This window comes from Fulmarus glacialis, unplaced genomic scaffold, assembly GCF_000690835.1.
Source record: "Fulmarus glacialis isolate BGI_N327 unplaced genomic scaffold, ASM69083v1 scaffold35, whole genome shotgun sequence".
Taxonomy (NCBI): Eukaryota; Metazoa; Chordata; class Aves; order Procellariiformes; family Procellariidae; genus Fulmarus; species Fulmarus glacialis.
Window position 1 is genome coordinate 137,748 of NW_009214765.1, and position 20,501 is coordinate 158,248.

General features: G+C 39.4%; 1 protein-coding gene across 1 annotated transcript in view; it reads left to right on the forward strand.

Moving 5' to 3' along the window:
* Nucleotides 1-20,501, forward strand: part of DGKI (diacylglycerol kinase, iota) — a 121,967-nt gene that overhangs the window by 43,718 nt on the left and 57,748 nt on the right. The window contains exon 19 of the mRNA XM_009578677.1: nt 10,107-10,207. Coding sequence (XP_009576972.1) covers nt 10,107-10,207 — 101 coding nt within the window. The remainder of the gene's footprint in view (nt 1-10,106; nt 10,208-20,501) is intronic.

The window sequence follows — 20,501 nt, forward strand, 5'->3', positions numbered from 1 at the left end:
AAAGGCTGTTTAGCCTGGGGAAGAGAAGGCTCAGGTGTGATTTCATCAATGTCTATAGGTATCTCAAGGAAGGGTCTAAAGAAGACTGAGCCAGGCTCTTTTTAGCGGTGCCCAGTGACAGGACAAGAGGCAATGGGCACAAACTGAAACACAGGAGGTTCTCTCTGAACATCAGGAAAAATGTTTTTACTGTAGGGATGACTGAGCACTGGCACAGGTTGCCCAGAGAGGTTGTGGAGTCTCCATCCTTGGAGATAATCAAAAGCTGCCTGGACATGATCCCGGGCAGCCTGCTCTAGGTGGCCCCTGCTTGAGCAGGGGGTTGGACCAGATGACCTCCAGAGGTCTCTTCCAACCTCAACCATTCTGTGATTCTGTGAAATTTCAGAAACCTGCAAGTTCCTCATTGTTATTTTGCAAACAAGGAAAGATTTCCAATTTGGTGTGCCTTATCCCTGGATCATATTTGCTGTACTTTTCTGAGAAACAGAAAGTCATACAAATAACTTGGCTCACTGATTCAGTATCTAAGCAAGCCTCTAGAAAAAAGTTCAGATAAGCTTTATTGCTTAAACAGAACATTAAGTAAGCTGTGGGTCTGGGAGAATGGGTATTGTTTCCAAATTGAGGGATATCCCTTGGAAAATTACCTCCAAGTTTTGACATAGTTCATTTGAATGTTGCATTTGATATCAGCTATCAGCTGTCAGGATAAGGCAGGAAGAGAGAGACTCGTGAGCCCCAAACTAATTTGTAAGTCAAAGATGTTCTGTATCTTAAAATCTGTAAAAATAGATTAAACATGCTGCTGCACTGTGGCTGCCAATTAATGTGTCTGGCAAATTAAAATAAGAACCCATGAGGCATTAGGGAAATTTGATTTGGATTGTGATGGCTTTGAGATTCAAATGTTCCTTTTTTTCTTGAACACGATAGAAAGAGCCTGACTTCCAGTTAGTACTGAACAGCAGGGCAGATTCTGCCGAGACATGGTGATGGATACAGCCTGTCTTAGATAAATTTCAGGTTTTCTGCAGCAGGATATGCATGGGAGTTTGGGGCAGCCAAAATTATTAGGCACATATGGTCTTTGTTGCAGAGACAGTAGAACTGTAGTGTGATCCATTTCAAATGTTTATACAGGGTGCATAAGTAAATACAAGTGTTGTATTTTTAATTGAGGCTCTTTTAAAAGGAAGGTAAAGACTTGCATTTTCCAGCTGGATGTTCAGTTGAGATGAGAAGGATGCACATGTGAGAGTACATTTGCATTGTGTGGTTGATGCAAAGGAGCTCTGAAGAAAAATTACCATTTGAAAAATAAACCATAATTGACTTGCATAGCTCTTACCGTCCTTTTACAAGTGAAATAAGCACTGTGGATATGCTGTGATTTTTTTTTTTTTTTTTTTTTAAATTACAAAATCTGCATAAATGAAAATACAAGTATCACCTTATTGGTAAATAGTTTATAATCTCTTATAAAGTTTAGAGAGTAATGATTGCAGCAAGGTATGCATATAAAAGCTGTGTGAATAGCAAAGGAGTAATAAGAAATAATTTTTTGCTTTTAGAGTTCCAGATGCCGAACAGAATCAGCTTTGTGGGTTAGGTTGAATATGGATGTTGTCTATAGGATGAGAGTCTAATAAGGAATAGTAGGAGACAAGGCATAAGGGAGAAAGTGCTAGAGTGAGCTATTCGCCAAATGCATAGTTAAGGATGAAAATGCTTATATATATCGTCTCCCTTTTCTCCATTACATGAATTATAGGGAATTGAGTCTCATCTTTTCTTTGTCAGTTTTTCCTGTTCAGCATGTGGGCTTCTGTTTAGTGGGATCAGTACTATCAGAGAATCCATTGTGCTTGGAAATGTGAAGTGTGAGAGAACTACAGCTAGCATGGTGAAGGAGAAAGAAAACGAAGACCAGGATTCTACCTGGCACTTTGCGTGTGTTTAAGTGTATGTGTGGGTCTAGCCTTTATACAGCAAAATGCTCAAGCACTTGCTGAAGCAAGCGTGAGGTAAGAAACTGCAAAAGGGTTCAGTACAGTTGGGTTAACCTGGCTTATCTGGGATAACGCTCATCAAAAGGAAGAGAAAAAATATGTGGTGGAGCTTATTAGCAGTATTTTTTTAGTTAAAGAGCTTAGCAAGAGCTTTGCCTTAAAATAGCAGTGAACTTTTGTGAAGCGCTGAAATTCGTCCATCAGAAGAGGATGGATGATTTTGCTGTGTTGTGGCAGTTCTTATGTTTTAAGTAGATAAATGCTGTGAAAAACACACTTACTTTTAATGTATCATTTCCAAGCTCTGCCAATGGGATCTTAAAAGTAAGGTTAATTTCTTTTTCTCCTCTGGTTGCTGCTTTCCTTTTTCCAATTGTTCTAAACACTGGAACATTTAATTAATTTTGCATGTTTATTTCTTCTCTAGGAGATAGGTAATTCATTAGTCTGTCACTGCAAACATGCCCCAGAGGTATGTGATTTTTTTTTTTTCTAAAGTTTATTTTTTTCAAGGGAGGGCCAGTAGAAGATTTCCTCTTCCTTTTTCTGTTTATTGAATCATATTAAAATACGTATGTGTGTAGGCTGGTGTGGGCTGTATTCTGGAAGATCTGTCAGAAATTTGTCGCTGGATTCTGTAGAGTTGTTGGACTGTTTATTATTATTATTTCCTTTCACTATGCAGACACAAAGCATAAGAAATGGTTCACAGGGTTCATAAATAATTGATATAGGGATTAGGGCATATATAACTTAAAAGTGTGCCTTCCCAGTTGAATCAACCTGGTGGTGTGGCAGAAGTGTTATCAGGTTGCTGTGCAGGAGTGCCAAGGGCAGGACCCAAGCTTGCTCTGCCTGTTTTCTTTCCTGGATGACCGGAGGCAGGAGCATGTTTCTTAGGAAGTGAGTTGGCTGGCATCCTCTTGCCTGTTGCGGGGTGATTAATAGGGGTGAGAGGAGGAAGTGTAGCAGCTTCATCAAAAGCTGAGTGTGTTTTCTTGGTGAATGGAAGTAGATCAGGTTCTGCTGGTAGTCTAAGAATGTGGCTTTGCTTACGTGGGTTTGAACAAGTGGTGGAATGAAATAAGCCCTTCTCATTCTTTCCTGTCAAAGCTCTGTGGTTTCAGTGGTTTTTTGGTGGGTTTTTGTTTTGTTTTTTCCCCCGGGGGCTGGGGAGGAGGTGGTGGTGGTGATGGTAAACTTCTAGAATCCCCAAAATGCTATAGTTCAGGCATAGGAGGAAAACCTTTTCCTTGGTAAGCAACTTCCAGCAGTGGGGTGGGTGGGGTTAACAATGACTTCATCTTATAAACAGTTTATCTAGTATGATGTTGACTTTAAGACCTATCCCTGTAAAAAGAGTGGTTCTGATTCTGATGTGTAACTTGGTATACCATGGGGTGGGTATCTTCTCACAGAAGGATAGGCTTAAAACCCATAAAAATTAGATTAACTATTTATGTTAATGAATGTCTACAAGTTTTAAGAATTTCCAGAAAGCGTGCCCTTTTCCTTATAATAGGAATTATTCAATATCTAGGTGATCTTCTGTATTCTTGTGGAAGAGTCAAATGCTTTGTCTGATAGAAAGTAATACAATTTCCTTGTACTGTTCAGACACTTTGCAGCTAAAAAAGGAAAGAAAATAATACTCTATTACTGAAATTGCATTTTTTTTTTTGATGCGAGTGGAATAATTTTGAGATGACTTCATAACATCTCCGTAGAATCTGTCATAGTTTGTTCCAACTAAATAATGTGCATAGCTTTTCTACAAAGCTCATTTGGATAGTTATTTAATAATGCCCCAAATGTGCACTTCTGGTCCATGCTAATCAAAAGTCCGTCAGATAAAATTCAATATGGTAAACTAGCCTATCTATGCTCCTGATTTGAGAAGATTGATATTTAGGTTTGTGTTTAAATGAAACCATTACAGCTAATCAACATGAATGAATAGAATGTTTCAGTTGACCTAAATCTGTATTTATGGTCCCATGGGGCATATGACCTTTGGGATGTAATTTGGTGGATTGGTGTGTTTGGGGAATAAGGTTCTTAATTAGATTCTTTAGGAGGTAATGGAATTCATTCATTTGTACTTTAAATTACTTTTCATTGACTATGTAATACACCATTTTGAAGAATAATAGGTGTAAGAAATTTAAATATTTTAGGTTGAATTGCAGTGCAGCAATCCTCCCAAATTTATTTATAAATTGTCTACTGCTGTATCTGGAAAGCTTTTCTTCCTCTCCTTACAGTTGAGCAAGTTGTTTTATACATGTTTAGAAACATCCATTTCTATTAATACTGTACTAATGTTTGCTTTCAGTGACATTCATCACTCTATTATTAGCTTTTACACAGACATGCTTATGTACTTAAGCTTTGTGGTTTCTGAATATGCTGTTTGTCTGAACAAGATAAATTGTGCAATTTTTATAATAATATGGATTATTATCAGTATCTGTGAAGACTATGGAAGTATTGATGGTGGAAGTGTTTTCTTCAGCTGCATTAAATAGAGCTCTGTATGGAGCTCATGAGTTCTGTGAGTGAACGAGTTAATTAGTTGGATCATGAGGGCAATATTCCCTGGTGTCAGCTGCCAGTCTGATAGCACAAAGGATGAATGTTCACATAGTGAATTTTAGAGCCAAAGCTATATTGAATAGGTAATAAAATTTAGTGAGACATTAATGTCAGCCAACAACCATATTCTGACAGAGCAAAGAGTATTTGCAAATAAATCATGAACAAAACCATCAGATTTCAGTCACTGAATAAATGTTTTTTGTGTATGTGTATATATATACATATTTATAGATGTATGTATGCACATATATATATATATATAAAAAAGTTATGAATGTACTACCTGTGACTGGACTTAGATAATTATATAAAATCTTCACCCTGTAGAAAGGACCTCTTAGCATTCATATTCCAGATAATAGTTTATTTTCTATAGAAAGCTGCTGTTTCCAAGGTTACATTTTAATGACTAAGATATCTAAACTTTTCAAATGGGCAAAATGGCAAGTCCTGTTTCTCTCCAGTTGTATCTTTTAGCACACACAGCTTGCTTATGTAGTAGTAGTTCCATGTCTTTATAGAAAGGGGGTGAACAGGAGACAGGAGAACAGGAAACTCTGATACCTGCCAGCTGATTACCCTCCCACACGTGACCTGGAAAGAAACTATTTCTCCTCAGGTAATACATTACATTTAAGATGGTGTGCTTGTTTTTTCCATAGAAGCAAATTTGGAGATATACAGTGCACTGATATACCAAAAAATTATATGTTTTACAAAAGCATGGGAAGTTTCCTCTTAGATATTTTCTAGTTAAAAGGTGCTTTTGGAGAGTCTGTGTGGCTCCGGGAGCAACAAAAATATTTTAGATTTGCTGTTGATTTTAGATCGTTTTCCTCCTCCAAGCAAATAAAAAGGGCTTGCTCACTTCTGCTTTTCAGATGAAAGGACTAATTTGACTCAAGAAGGTGCTGCAATAGGTTGTCACCGGCTTCAAGCCAGGAAATAACGTTTGTAAAGAGAAGGTGCATGTTTTCCTTTCTTACGTGGCATTAGGTAGTGAGTCAGCATAGCTACAGAAGTCAGTGTTATCTTTCTCTCCCCTTGGTGTCCAAACACTATTTTGTCCTCTCAGGGAGGTTGCAGGGAGACACATGGTAATTAACTAAGGATTGGCAGATATTGGCATGAGGCTTAACGTTCCCCTCCTCCCCTATTTGCAGGTCTTCTTGAGCACTGAATGTAGGGTCAACACGACCAACCCTTCACCTTGACATAAAGGCTCCAAACATACACTTGGAGAAGCTGTTCTGTTTCCCTGTCTTCCTTTCCTCTCCCGCTTTCATGAGATAACCAGATTATCCATTGCGATGATGTGTTTGAAATGAGGCCAGTTGTGTGGTAGGACATAAGTCTACCACTGATTCATTGATAATGGTTGCCAAGAAAGTTCACATTTGAACTAGTGCTTAGATACTGAGAAGCAAAAAGCACTACTGTAACTGCTTTTACACAGCTTTCCTAGTATTTTTATGCCAAATGAGTTGGAACAAGCAAAGCACTATAAAAGGAAGATAGTTCTGCTGATTTATCTTACATTATCTTCCCAGAGAACAAAAAAGTCTTGGGTCTGGATGATAATTTAAAAAAAATCTTAGTAGAGAATATAGACAGTTATTAGAATTATTTGTAATAATAACTATTCAGACAATCATCCAAATATTTTCAGGTGTTCCATTTTCAGCGACAAGTAGAAAATCTTGGTGGGACTCTGGGGAAAAAAGCAACACAAAAAATCACTGTCCTGTTACTGAGAACCTAACTTTTACCCTAATGAAGGTAGCCTTGGGGAAGAATGGGTAGATGGCCTTGGGAATAAGGGAGTGAATTTTGTGCTGGAGAATTCTGTTGAATTCTTGCCTCTGTCAAAGATTAGGTGTGTGAACTTGGCTACATCACTCCTTTTTTTTTTTTTCCTTCCTCTTTCTTATCTAAACCAGGGACCATAGAAAAAATTATCATTTCTGAAAACTCAAACATGATAGTTACATATAAGTACCAAACAGAAATATTGAAACAGCAACTTTTAAAATAACTTCTGATTCAATGGTGGTTGTTCTGATCAGACAAAAAATTGTTCATTAACAGTTGTGGTTTTTTTAGTGACCCCAGGCTTTCTTGAGTTGTTTCACCTCAACATCTGCAGATGGAAACAATTGCATGACTGAGACAAGCTCACAGGGAGACTTGGAAGCTGGGGAGAGGATCACCTGCCCTGTCCCCAGTATTTCCCGTAGTAGAACATGGCTTATCTCCCATTGCCTCTATCAGGCACAATCCTGTCCTGCCATGCTCTAAGGAACATGGGAAAGGCCAGTGTGTGGAAGGAGAGGAAGTGAAATTGTGAGTGGGAAATATTAAAAATCTCATAGCTGTAGTAAATTCTGCACAGACAGTGCAGAGGTACAAAAATACGTAAACATATTCATCTCTTAATAATGAAGGACACCGGTAGGTTGCTGGGGAAGCCAGACTGATGGGATGCAATGGGTGGCTGAAAGACAAGTATCACTCAGATATCTGCTATGGAAGATCTAAAAGGATAAATCAAGGAGAAAAAGGAGTTGGTGATCTTCTATTAGGAGTTAAAAATACAGTTTACCTTGGGAAGATGCAAAGTTCCTGTACTAAACTGTTTTCCCTCTAGTATGGGGAGCAGCAGTGGACACTACAGCACAGGATCACAGAGTGGAAGGGAGGGTCTGAGTATCAAACACGGATGAGCAAGGAAGAAATGGAAAAGAGCAAGTAGGGGGGCGGCTATGGCGTGGTTCTGGTTTGGAGGGCAAATATCCCTTGTGCTGGACTGAGTAATTTCTGTGCAGGAGGATCAGCTTTTGGTCAAGTGGTTATTTTGAACTGGGGATTGGAAAGCATATTTTTTTTTGTAGAGTTCCAGCTTGGGTTGCTGAAAGATTTCCACACAGCAGTACAGATTTGTTTCTGGTTTCAGGAGAAACAACAGTTTGAGACATTTTTTTGGGTTGGGTTTACACTTGGCTTAATTCAGCACAATAGCAAGGATGGCTGTCTTTGTGGCATGGTTGAGTGTTACAACAGAAATCAGAAGTTGCTGAATTCTCCTGTCTCCCCCCTCTTTTCCTTCCAGCTGAGTTCAAAGAAGTAGAGGTAATTCACAAGCAGTCCCTTCCCCACACCCACCAACAACTCTCAGGTTGTGAACCGATCGGCTGGAAGACTGAGCTACCTTCATCATAATGCGCCGTGGCAGAACATTATGGGAAAAGCAACGTAGCTTCTTTCCATATTGTACCAGTGCATAAAAAACTTCACTTTTCAGAGCTGTCAGTCTGTCATTTTCATGAACTCTACTACATGCGGTAGATTATTTCTTTTCTCCGCTCAGACAAAGACTATGCAGTTAAATTCCTATGTTTTCTGACTTACACATTTTCTTGTCTTTTCTTGGCTAAAAATAAAATCTCCTATGATTTTCATTTTTGAACTTGCATTTTATAGAATTTGGAAGGGAACATAGTTCCTCAGACTATGTTCATTTCTCAGCCAGCGAGGTGACATTTAATATTGTCTTAAAAAAAAAAGAAAGAAACACAAAAGTGTCAGACTCAGTGCAATTATGTTCTTGTTCCATCTATGCACCTTTCCCCTCCATTTGCATGCACTCATCTTCTCTGGGTTGCTGAGCTAGCTGTAGAGCCTGCAGGTGGAGAGTGCTGTTCTGGAAGATGACATATGGGCACCTGAGTTAGAAAGCTGCCCCCTGAAGCTGTGCTGGAAGTTACCATCCCAGGTGTCTGTTATCAAACTGCAAAAGCTTATCTTAAATATGGGTGGTTTGCTGATATCTTGGGGCACTTTGATGCAATAATCCCTGTTAATCAGCACAGGAAGAACATTGGGCAGCCTGTATGTTTCTGAGTGTGTCAGTCTTGCTGCCACTGTTAAGCATTTTTGATTTCTTCTAAGCTATTCTTCATGTATCTTACTTACATTTATTTTCATCATTAATGTAGAAACTCCTGTTCAGAACATGAATTTCTTCAGTGCAACTCCTTCTAGCATGTTGTCTTACACTCCAGTTTTGGCGGCACCCTCAATTCATTATCCTTTATCACTTTTTAGGCAAAGAATATTTGTTCCAATAGAGTTTTTTTTTTTTTTAACTGGGACTTGATTTTCAATCTTTATTTTCATCTGTCCAAATGTGACAAAGTTGTTTATAGCAACAGAGAGAAAGCATGCAATAAGCTAACACTGAAATAATTGCTAATTGCCATCCCAGGGGCTGTACCAAAAGATGGCCATAAACCATGTGTTTTGTCAGGTCTGCTGTATTTTCAGGTCAAAAAGAAAATTGCTCTCTTCTTTAAAAAGAAAGAAAAACTTTACATTTTTGAGATGTGGCTTGTTCTGATTGGCGTTTAAACTAGCAGTGCAAATGCTGTGAGTCAAATCTCTTAAAACTGAGACAAAGAAAAAAGTAAGCGTGTATATTTACGACAGTGCACAGTATTTCAACTTTTAAAAGGCAGTGTGTGTATTCGGTGGTCATACCGCTGGCAGAGTTCTGTTACTAACTAGACTAAAACAGAAAAAATAGACGGTCTTTTGTGGAAGCACTTAACTGCGCCAGGGGCCAGTTCTTACAGGACAGACATTTGATATATGCATTATAATACATAGGTTATCTGTCTTTCTTTAAAAGTGGAAAATGCAAATGTGGCCAAGTTAATTTACGTAGCATTCAGCTAAATTTACAAAATCAAATAATAGGTTACAGTAAGGTGTAAGCCAGCATGAAATCAAAACAAAGCTTTTCAGGACAGCTTTTTATCAATGTATGGACACTTAAATTTATAGAGAGGGACCCACTGAGTGTTCCAAAATTATATACACAGTTGAGGAATCTCAATCTGGCTGAAATCTATAGAAATGAGGTTCCTGTGCTGCTACTTGCTTTTGAAAGTCCTCCTGGGTTCTGTGTATTGGACTCACTACTGTGGAAATCCATTTTTTAGCCACGTTTCTGTTGCCTGTTTCCCAGAACAGAGATGCTGAATGAGGATCCTCCAGGGATATGACTGTGGATGTTCTCATGGGCAGAGGAATGGTTTTCCTGAAAGACTTCCCAAGAAAGCATCTGTGTCCTGAAACACAGCTTGGCAGATCTACTGGCTGTGGTAGGGCCCTAGAGATGTATAAAAAGGCAAACTGCAGAGGGGAGGGGTAGCTATATAGAGAATGGAGAACTCCGGAAAACCGCTGTAATTCCAGACCACGCAGCCAGCAAATGGGCTTCTTGATCTTGCTTGTCATTTACAGTCTAATGTCTATGTTGTTGTGCCGTGGATAGTTATTTTTAACACAGTAATGGGCCTGTGAGGAGTTGGCCCACTTTTGAAGAGGCTTGCTCTTTTTCTTCTTTCAGAGAAGATTAAAATCACTTCATTTCCTATTTTCATTTTGCTCTTCCATGGAACACTTCGTCTAAGAAGCTTTCTTCTTTTCTTGCAGTCCTCATTCCATCCCAGATCGCCTGCGGATCAGAGTGAACAGGATTAATTTACAAGAATATGAGGGGCTACATTACGACAAGGAAAAACTCCGGGAAGCTTGTAAGTTGGAAGAAGCCAGGTTGTAGCTGTTTTTGTTAGAACATTCTATATAAATCTTACATTAACAAAAAAAAAAACCCCAAATAACAACAAAGCAGCAAAAAACCCCAAACACAGGGTCAAGCATACATATTTGGATGAGTCACATAGAGTGTATATTCATCTATCTGTGTATATGCACATACATATTCTCTCTATATAAATACTCTATTAAAAGCATGTATAGAGAATTCACTTGTTTTTTACTCAACTATGCCTTCTGCAAGTTGATTTTATTTACTGTAAAAATAAGTGGTTTTCACACCCGTTTTTTTATTCATGTCTTTCTGTTGGTTCTGCTGGGTTTCTACTAGTGTATGAAACTATTCAAATTTGATGCTAATCATAAAATCTTGAAACTGTGTGGGGAGACCATGATTAATTTCATATTGAGAATGTGCTCTGACCTTGAACGTGGTTCTTGCACAGGTGCATTTATCTTGGAAAACAAATCTGGCTTCCTCAGTCCCTTATTCTTTAACAGCCTTCAGTTTTCCACATAAGAGAATAATCACCGTTTTGTTTCCTCATATAATGGTTTAATTGCCATATTCGGGGGTAAGTCAAAAGCAGAGAGCCCGTTGCTTTGGCAACATTGATGATGATGATCCATACTTAAAAATGGAATTCCTTTCCTTGGTGACGCATGGAGTCATTAATCAATGGGGGACATGGCTGCTTGTGATGACAATTTAATAGTCTTGTTCATGCATCTGGCTCATTATTCATATTAAATTACAAGCATGACTGTTTGTTGTGCAACAAAGCTTCAGCTCTCTCTGTAATACAGAGCTCTCTGGTAATTACAGGATGACAATCCTTTTAATTGGTTTGCTTATGTTACTGTTGGAAGATAGTTAAACTGTTTCGATTTCACTCCTCTAGTCCCACCCCTCCTTACTCTCCCAGTTCAGCAGCTCTCCTTCCAACAAAAGAACTGAAATGGCTTAAATTTTGCTATGGGTCCTGACAGCCTTTTCTGAAGTTTCTGTTAGTGGATTTTGGTCAGAATTAAAGCAATCAAAGCCTTCATCACTGGACTGAGAAGAATTTTAACAGAATGAGGATTATGGCTCACTGGAGAAGAATTTGCTTCAAGTTTAAATTGAGAGTTTGACCTTGAGTAGACTTCAGGCCGTATTGAACCTACATCTATCCAACCCTGTCAGAAACAATCTGGTTCATTTGATGGCTCATCCTATGGTTTCCCATCTGAGGAGAACTATCCTCATCCATCCTCACTATGGACGTAAATTTTGTGTGTGTGTTTATTTAGTATACTGTAGTCCTTAAGAGCCATTTGCATGTTCTGACACAAAATACACAACTTCTTACACCGTTGTCACTGCAGTTGTAAATGAGTGTTTGTTATTTGTCACCTGCAAAAACCCATAATGATAGCATTATAAAAGTGCCAGAGAATGATCTAGAACCTCTGAGATTTGGTTTTAGATTACATATGCATTTGATCACTTGCTGGATGTGTGCTTAAGAGGTTTTCATTCAAAAAGTAGATGTTCGTCTATCAAGAGTTAAAATGATTGCTTTCAGGCATTGGCAGGCCATTTGCAGTACGACCCTTTTGTCTGTCTTTCAAGTTGCTGCATGACCAGCTTGATAATATAACGTAGCTGGACTGGAGTATCCTCCCCAGACATTTTTCATGAAGTTGTTTTTCCTATCTGTCCTCCTTTAGCTGTCTCAGTAATGCTTACGCATTACTGTTTTTACATTAAAATATGAGAAAGGAAATAATATCCCCATCAACCTAAAATAAATCAGAAAAGATACCTGACCTTACCCTTTGCAGTTATTAGGAATGTCCTGTGTAAGAACATATAACTTACAGCATATGCTGATGGTCATCAGCCTACTTCTCTGGACATATAACTTAAATGTCCCCTATCAGAATGGTCCAACCTTTAGTTTTCAGGAGGCTGATCTTGATTTGAGGACTCTTTGGTGATGCTAATTATGACTGAAGGAAATTATGTACGGGAAGAGAAGTGCTCTCTAAACAGTCAGAAACCAAACGGTTTTAAATATTCTAGCCAGATCCTTGAATTCCATGAAGTAAAAAATGGAAAATCTCTATGGTTCACTGAGCACAGACCTAACGTCCCGGTTTTCTTGTGACTTACTGCAAGATGCTTGCATCTCTTCTGGAAACTGAGGCATAGCCAGTCATCAAGCTGCATGGTTAAACTAGAGGACTACAGCATTTAAGTTTTTGTGAAGAAGAAAGCTGGAAAATCACACAAATCTTCCTTTTAAGAAGGGCGGATAGCCATTTTAATTGCATTTCTGACATAGCTAATTGGATACATTTTAAGTGGTTTTCTGGTGGCAGGTCTATGGATTGCTGCCTGCCTGGCTCTATTGTATGCTAAATACTTATATGAAATAAGTGTGGTGGCTACGTCCTCATCAGCAAATCATTTCATGGTGCATTCTGCTAAAAGTTACTTGGCTAAAGGGGGAGGAGGGGAGTGCTGAGGGAGGAGAAGCGTCTCTCCTTCCTTTACCAAAGAAAGTGATTATAGGGGGAGGGGAGTGGAAATAAATAAATTTCCATGGCAGGTGAGTAACTGAAATTTTCTCAGTCTGAATTAAAAATTTAAATGCAGATAATACTTGTGCACTAGCAAACTACAAAAGCACTTGTATTGGGCCCTGTTTCTACAATCGTGTTTCTACAAGGCCTGTAATTGTCAGTGGGGTTAGCTTCCTTCAGCATGACTGTAGCTCTCAGGTGCATGTATGTCTCACTAGATCCTTGCAAGAGACTCAGTTTGCATATCTGTCTAGGCTTTGGCAGAATACCTACAACTTAATTCCAGAATACTATACTTACTATCCATTCCCTGCCCACAAAGATTAAAAGCCTCCTTACCTCCCTAAAACCTTTTATCTCCCTAAATCATTTGAAAACTAAATCAAAATCTCACAGCAATCTGAACAGGAAAAGGAAGCCAGTTAATAACGAGTCATGCTGTTATCCCTGAAGGAAAAATAGCAAAGAAGCTATTATGGTTTTTTGCCTATTACGTGTCTCCATAACAGAGTTTTGAAAGCTCTGACATCAGTGTAATAATCTGGATCATTTTAACTCACAGTAAATACATTTCACTCCCCTTGTTTGCTTGAAATACTGATTTGATTCTATCAACTACTTCACCTAAAATTGTACTTCCCAACATATAACAACTCATACAAACTGTTCCATGAAGATTAATCTTCACTCTGCTGGAGGTAGACACCTCATTTTGAAAACCTCCTGAGCAATTAAAGAATGTCATTTCGTCCTCTGAAGGGCATGACCGTTCTTAGCCCATTCTCCTTTTGTTGCTTTCTACTTTTCTTGTCACTGCAGCTGGCATTTAACCAAGATTCTGTTTCTCAATTGTCCCTTTCTTCCTTCCCCATGCTCCTTCTTTTCTCCTTCATTCTTTCTTCTGTCAACATCTCAGTATTGTCTCTGCAATGATTGATGGTGGTACGGAGGATGCTTATTGATCCTTCAGCAAGGAGGGGTGAATGCTTCTATGCATTCTTTTAAGAAAGGAATATATGTTGGCATTTTAGTTGTTGTAATGTTCTTTGCTGCAAATGTAGCTGTCTTCTCTAACACCTCCCTATACATGCCCCAAGCACTTGTCACCCTAGTCACCAGCTTCACCACCTTCTGTGCAATATGATAGTTGTACATTACATGACCATAACCAAGACTATCATATTCAAAAAGTGAGTTGGACTCATGTTTCTAGTTGGACAGAATTCAATTCTGTCTCTTTTGCCTGCATATCTTCTGTGCACTCTCTCTGATTTCCTGTTATTGCAGGAAAGTGTGATCCAAAGCAGCATTGTGGGGGAACAATTGAGTTAGTTACTTTTAAAATAGCAAAATCTTTCTGTTTGACACCCTATTTTCCCCCCTCTAAGAAATTCCTAACAATGGAGGCATATGCAGAAATTAATTATATTTTAAAAAAAAATTAACAACAAACAAAACAACCATAAACTAGTTAGTGACCAGGTGGTCTTCAACCCTTCTTAGTCTTTCCTGCCAACACTATTGTAGATTTGCACCATGAAGATGGAGCTGAGAAACAGCTCACCATCAGCAATAGCTGCACAGGTTTGGTTTTTCTTTTAATAGAATATGTCAGTTCTTACTGCCCTTAACTTGTTGTTTTGTATGCTCTAGCCATGGAGAACCAATCGTAGTTTGCTCAATACCACTAAGATTAAAGGAGGTATCATACCTGACTGCAGTGGTGACAGTATCAGAAATAACTCTCAGCTCTCTAACAGCTCTGGGTCTCCCACACAGAGGCAGCTGTTCCTTATCTCCTCTCGAATAAAATGGCACACTAGATTAAAAAGCAATTTTTGAAGAAAATTTAGTTCCATATGTATAACAACTGAACTATCTGCAATCTAGCGATCCTTTTCTCTGCAGCCGCCTTGCTGCGTGTGTGTGAGGGAGTGGGGGGTGGTATAACGTGTGATGTTAACCTCGAATTCTTGTCTCTCTCTGATTATATCTAGCCAGATGTCTATATTGCATATGTTCCTGCTTCCAATTTCTGTGGGTTATCCTGAGGGTTTTGGGATCATCCTGGGAGTTCTTATCCTAGGTACACAGAGGTACATGGAGTGACAAGCTTGTGAGTCATTTGGGATGTGTACATGTCCAGAGATAATGTAGCTTCCTCATACCAGCGATATACCGGTTTGAGAATCACTGATCTATGAAATGCATTCTGATACTTTAAAGCTCAGGGATATAGCAGGTGAAGATAATTCGGAGACTATTCCATGTGGTTTTGAGCAACTAGCTAAATAAGAAAAGGTCAAAACTGAGGACTTTACATACTGAATATCCATAATGTAAAGGGCATAAGGGAGCAGAGGACCTGCTAGGTGACTACTATGATGAGGGAAACCGGAATTAGCAGATGGAGTCAGGACAGGGGAGATTAGCCACTGAAGGAAATGTGCTCATGTTGGGAAGCAACTTTGATCTGGATGCATTTAGGTTAGATGGGTTGTGTAGCTACAAACCTCCTCTTCCATCCTGTCAAGGAAGCATCAATGGTCACGTATTTGTCAGAAGGACTCTTAGGGGACATGGTGGCTTAACTGTAGAAGCTCTGTAAAAGGCAGCGTTGCCTACAGACTGTCTACTAAATGTCACTCTGCTTAAAAGTCACCGCCTTGCTCTAACAGCTGTGTTGTGTAGACATTAGCTAATTCATGCATTTCTCGGTCACAGTGATTTAATAAGATCGGAAACTGAGAGGGTTGGATGGGTAGCTTAAAGTCACCCAGCAAGATAAAACCAAGAGGGTTAGAAGTCAGCAGTGATCACTGGAAAAAATGAGATGCCAATCATGTTTTAATCCCATGGGAGATACTAAATTAATGATCATAAAATCATAGAATCATAGCATGGTTTGGGTTGGAAGGGACCTTTAAAGATCACCTAGTTCCAGCCCCCTTCCATGGGCAGGGACATCTTCCACTAGATCAGCCACTGACCTTGAACCCTTGCAGGGAGGGGCCATCCACAACTTCTCTGGGTGACCTGTTCCAGTGTCTTACCACCCTCCTTGTCAAGAATTTCTTCCTTATATCTAATCTAAATCGACCCTCTCTTGACTCCAGATGGGGCATATCTACACTCAACAGAGTCCTCTGCCTTTTGAGCTAGTCAGGGGGAACTAGGGGAAACTGTCACCTCTAAGTTTGCCGTCTCCTTTAAACTAGAAGAGATGGACAGTATTCTAAATAGGTGTAAATATATATTTACCCTAGAGGAGTGGGGAGACACAAGAATATTAAGTTCCATTTCAGACTTTCCAGGAAATCATGCTATAGTTTGTCTTTCTGGAATAGACTTTTCTGTGAGATTTTTTCTGTGCATATGCTACTTCTCCCATTTCTTTACCTATTGCTTTTCTGATTTGATTTCCTCTTACTCTTCAGACCTGGTTGTCCCCTTTGGCTATCCTATCCCACACATATCCATCCTGCCTGTCTCAGTCTGTTTCTGCAGGTCTCACAGCTCAGGGTCCTGTTCCTTTTCTTAATCCTAAACCCTTACTCATTGTTCAGCCAGACCTTTTCTTTCAGCTCTTAGTCCTGATATCCATTCTCTGCCAGTTTCAATTCCCAGCTCTTCAGGGTTTTCTTTGTATAACCTGTTTCCTTTTGTGTGGTGTTTGGGACAAGTTCTCTCTTCGTTTGACTTGGGCAGCTGCTTCTTTTTGTGGCAGGGCGTTGGAGAAGTCACTGAGAGCCTGGAAGGGATGACCACCTTCTCAAATGTGGTCTGGTTTAGTCTGATAACCTCCTTTGTGTTTTACCTCCTGACATGTGAAGATTTTAAAATCGGACCACTAGTGCCAAGGAAACTAGCAACCAATGAACCTAAGGAGGCTTAGTTTTTGTCAGTATAATAAACAAAAAGGATCTGAAGACACACATGGCTTAGATTTGTGTGGTAAGAAAATCCTTTTGTACAAACTGAGTTGTATTAAAACCATACTGGGAAAGCCAAACCTCTTAATATAAATTTTAGAATTCTCTCCCAAGAATTTACTTGGTCCTTCACATTTCTAATATCAGTGGAAACCCCTCAGGAAAATGACATTGTTATAACATCTTCAATAGTGAGGATCCTTTATTTGCTACATTAAACATTTACAACCCAAAGTCTAATCTCCCCAGTCCCCTGAGGTATGTCAGACTCGGAATGAGTTTTCCTGGCATTCACATCTACCTTAATGATCTGTCTAGAGGCTGTTTTGTTTGAGATTTGAGTGGGTTAATCATGGTGTTTAGATCACAAATTGAATCCTTTCATAACAATAAATGGGGAAGTTAATTGAATTTTATTTTTTCTTCATGGTGTCATATGCAGTATATTCAGGCTTCTTCCATTTGTGTTCTCAGTACTATTAATGAGTTCACTAGCTTTAGGTATTCAGCAGTTAATGGGCAGTTAATAGGTGGAAGATTTCTTCTTTGTTTATAAATTCCATAGCTAATTTCATGAGGATTTAGGAAATCGCTACTAATCTTGCAATCAATTAGAGCATCATGCTAGCCATACTGCTGCACCTACCCCACTCTCCTCCTGCTGATACTCAATTTTGGTTAGTGTTGCTGGGAACAAAAAGCTTTCCACAGTACTGGTTCAGAATATGAAGCAACTGCCTGCCTGTCTCATCTCCCGGGGTTCTTGCACTGGTGCTCATCACTGCAGCATTGGAGTCTGTATCCACAGCTCCCTGGACAAAGTCCTTTTCACCATTCAGGGAGCACAAAGAAACCAGGAGCTGGATGCAAGAGGCCAGAAGAGCAGGCGCCTCGGGAGAAAAATATCTGGCACTTGAATGCTGTGGCTTGGCTCATGATCTGAGACTATCCCTTATTTTTGGCATGTTCCCATGTCTGGATATATCCATATATTCACAGGAATGGACAGTGTATGGCTGTACGGGAAAGTTGCTCTGCAGTGCCTGTGCTTTTAATGTAAGGCTTTGTCTTTCCATCTCTCATCTGGCATATCTAGTAATCACTGTGTCCCACAACACTGTTCAGTACCGTCCACATCCTCGTCCACACAGGGCTATTCAGAAAAGGCAAAAGTTCATTTATTCCTGAAAGAAAGTGCCCACAATGATATTGAATGCCATGCATGTTAACTTTATGCCTTTAACTGATTCGTCATAACTTACCTCATTTTGCCCCTATTGCACAGCATTGCCCTATATTTAGAATGAGCAACAATCCCATAGTTTCAATCCCATTATCAGTCATTAAGGATTTGCTTTTGTTTTTAAACAGCAACCAATTGTGAAGCACTTTGAAAATTTTGGCTGCATTGTGCGTACTTACTGTGGTTTATGATAAAAATGAGGGCTGGGAACTTTTTCCTTGCTGAAAGCCAAATAGGTCTTGCAAAAAACCAAACCAAACAACAACAAAAAAACCCCACGAAAAAGCCCAAACAAAAAAACCTTTGGCAAGCAACATTTTAGTGTATACTATAGTGTTATCTAGTAATGACTTAAAAGGTTTTTCAAATGAGCATGAACCATATGGAATGGAACCATGTGAGACCCACCTCACGCACCTTATCCCTTAGCCAGCCATTGACCCATAAAGCTGTAGGTCGTGCTAATTCAGGATTTCCAGGCAGCAAAAGTCACACATCTCTTTTTAAGAACAAAGTCACCCAGCCCAGAATTCCAGAATTATTCTATGACCACCAAGAATAGATGGGACATAATTTAATTAAACCTGTAAATCATGTTTTTCTTCACTCATGTAGATGAGGCCCATAAATGTCACTGCTAAACTATCTATTGCATATTAGTGTTTTCCTTTCAGACATTTCGGTGGATTTCTTTAGAATTCCAAATGTTCATAAGGTCCTTCTCCTTTGGGCTGTCAGGAATGGTGATAGTTCCAGATTTCAGTTCCGTGTTATCTGCATCGTTTCAGCAGGTCAGAACTCTGGTCCCCATTAAGTGCATATACTCCTCCATGAAAGAAGGAATTCAATAGAAAAGAGACAAAATCGGTGGTGACGGTTTATGAGCCAGTGGTGTAGCTCCCTGGTGCTCTGTAGCTGTTGGAGGTGTAATCATGTCTGCTGCAATTCACTTTTTAGTGCTATAAATGAATTTAACAAATGCTTCTTTCAGTAAGGGCTGCAGAGGGATCTGCTGAATTGAAACTAGATAGCCATTAGGTACTCGCTACAAAGAGCTTAAGGGTCTCCTGTCAGAGCAGTTTAAGCAATAATAAACATTAAGCAAAGAGAATCAGTCTGTAACCCAGAGCGTTGGGGTGTGTAAAGCAACCCTCGTTCCACTCGCTTGTCTCTCAGTCTCTGTTCTGTAATGAAAAAATCTGGGAGGTTGCAATGAGCACCATTCCCTCCTGGCCTTTCTGAAAATGAGCAGGTGCATTGGCATCACTATCAGATGTCAGTGTTGCTTCAGGAGAAGTGTGAGCTCTTCGCTTCTTCCCTTGTCTTCCCGCCTATCCCTTCTTCATTTTCTTGTTTCTCCCTCCAGCTTGTTTTCCCGGGTTCATAGCTGTTCAAATTGCTTTCCAAACATGATGCTGGCAGCACTGTTGATGTGTCCCCAGAGCCCTACGCTGGCCTCTGAGGCCCATAACGACCGTGACTGCCGTAGGTGCTCCTCTGCCCTCCTCCCTGAGACCACTGAGCTTCTCTTTGTGCTTCTAGCCTCGGTGGGCCACAAAAAATAAGCCACGTTCCCCATTATCTTTTAGCACTGTCTTATTCTCTTATCAGAATGAAGAGCTTCTCAGTAGATAAATCTCTCTCCCTCTTAATCAACCTCTTTTGAATGGCAGGAGGGGCTGCAGCACAGTTATTTTTTCTATTTATCTCAGAACTGTCAGTGACTTTATGTTGCTTCTCGTTATCCGGTTACCAAAATTGTTTATGAGTTGATATTCTGCTCTCCTTCTGGAATACTTCATATGAGGATATAAATCTCTTTCCTGCTGCTCCCCTACTTCTTTGGGCCATTGTTTGATTAAAGACCCTCCAGGGAGAAAAAAGAACTTCATTCAGTGATTCAGATTTAGAGAATCAGGGACTCAAGAGTTTTCACTTGTTTTCTTTTTTATTTAATGAGATCTTAGTAGGTAGCTCTCTTGGTACCTTCCTTGTGGACTCACATATACTTTTTTCTCTTTTGTTCTTTTTGTGGGTTTGTTTTGGTTTTTTTTGGCTGCAAGAACAGAATGGTTGTGGAAACCTAAATCCCCTGTTATTAAAAATACTGCCCTCAGCTGAGGGGAATTATTTGCAGTATTTTTACAAGTTCCCTTTTTTTCTCTGAGAAAATATGGAGATGTTGTGTCAATTTTGTGTGTAGACGAAATAATGTCTATTTTGATTTGAAAGCAGCCTTACATCAAAATAACATGGTGCTGGAAGTTTTCGCTGAAATCAGGCTGTGACTTCAGACTGTGACTTTCATTACTTTAAATCATTTTTGTAGACTTTTAAGAGTTCTGAAAATGAAATATCACTTTTTTATTTCAATGTATAAGAGCACCTCCCTAAACTCTTGTTCTGGGGTGTGTTCCTTTCTTTACAGTTAATAATTGATGTTGACATCAGACGAAGTACACAATTTAACTGAGTCTGTTTCAGCTTCTTCGGTATGAAAGACAGTTGAAAACCAGAATCTTTGAT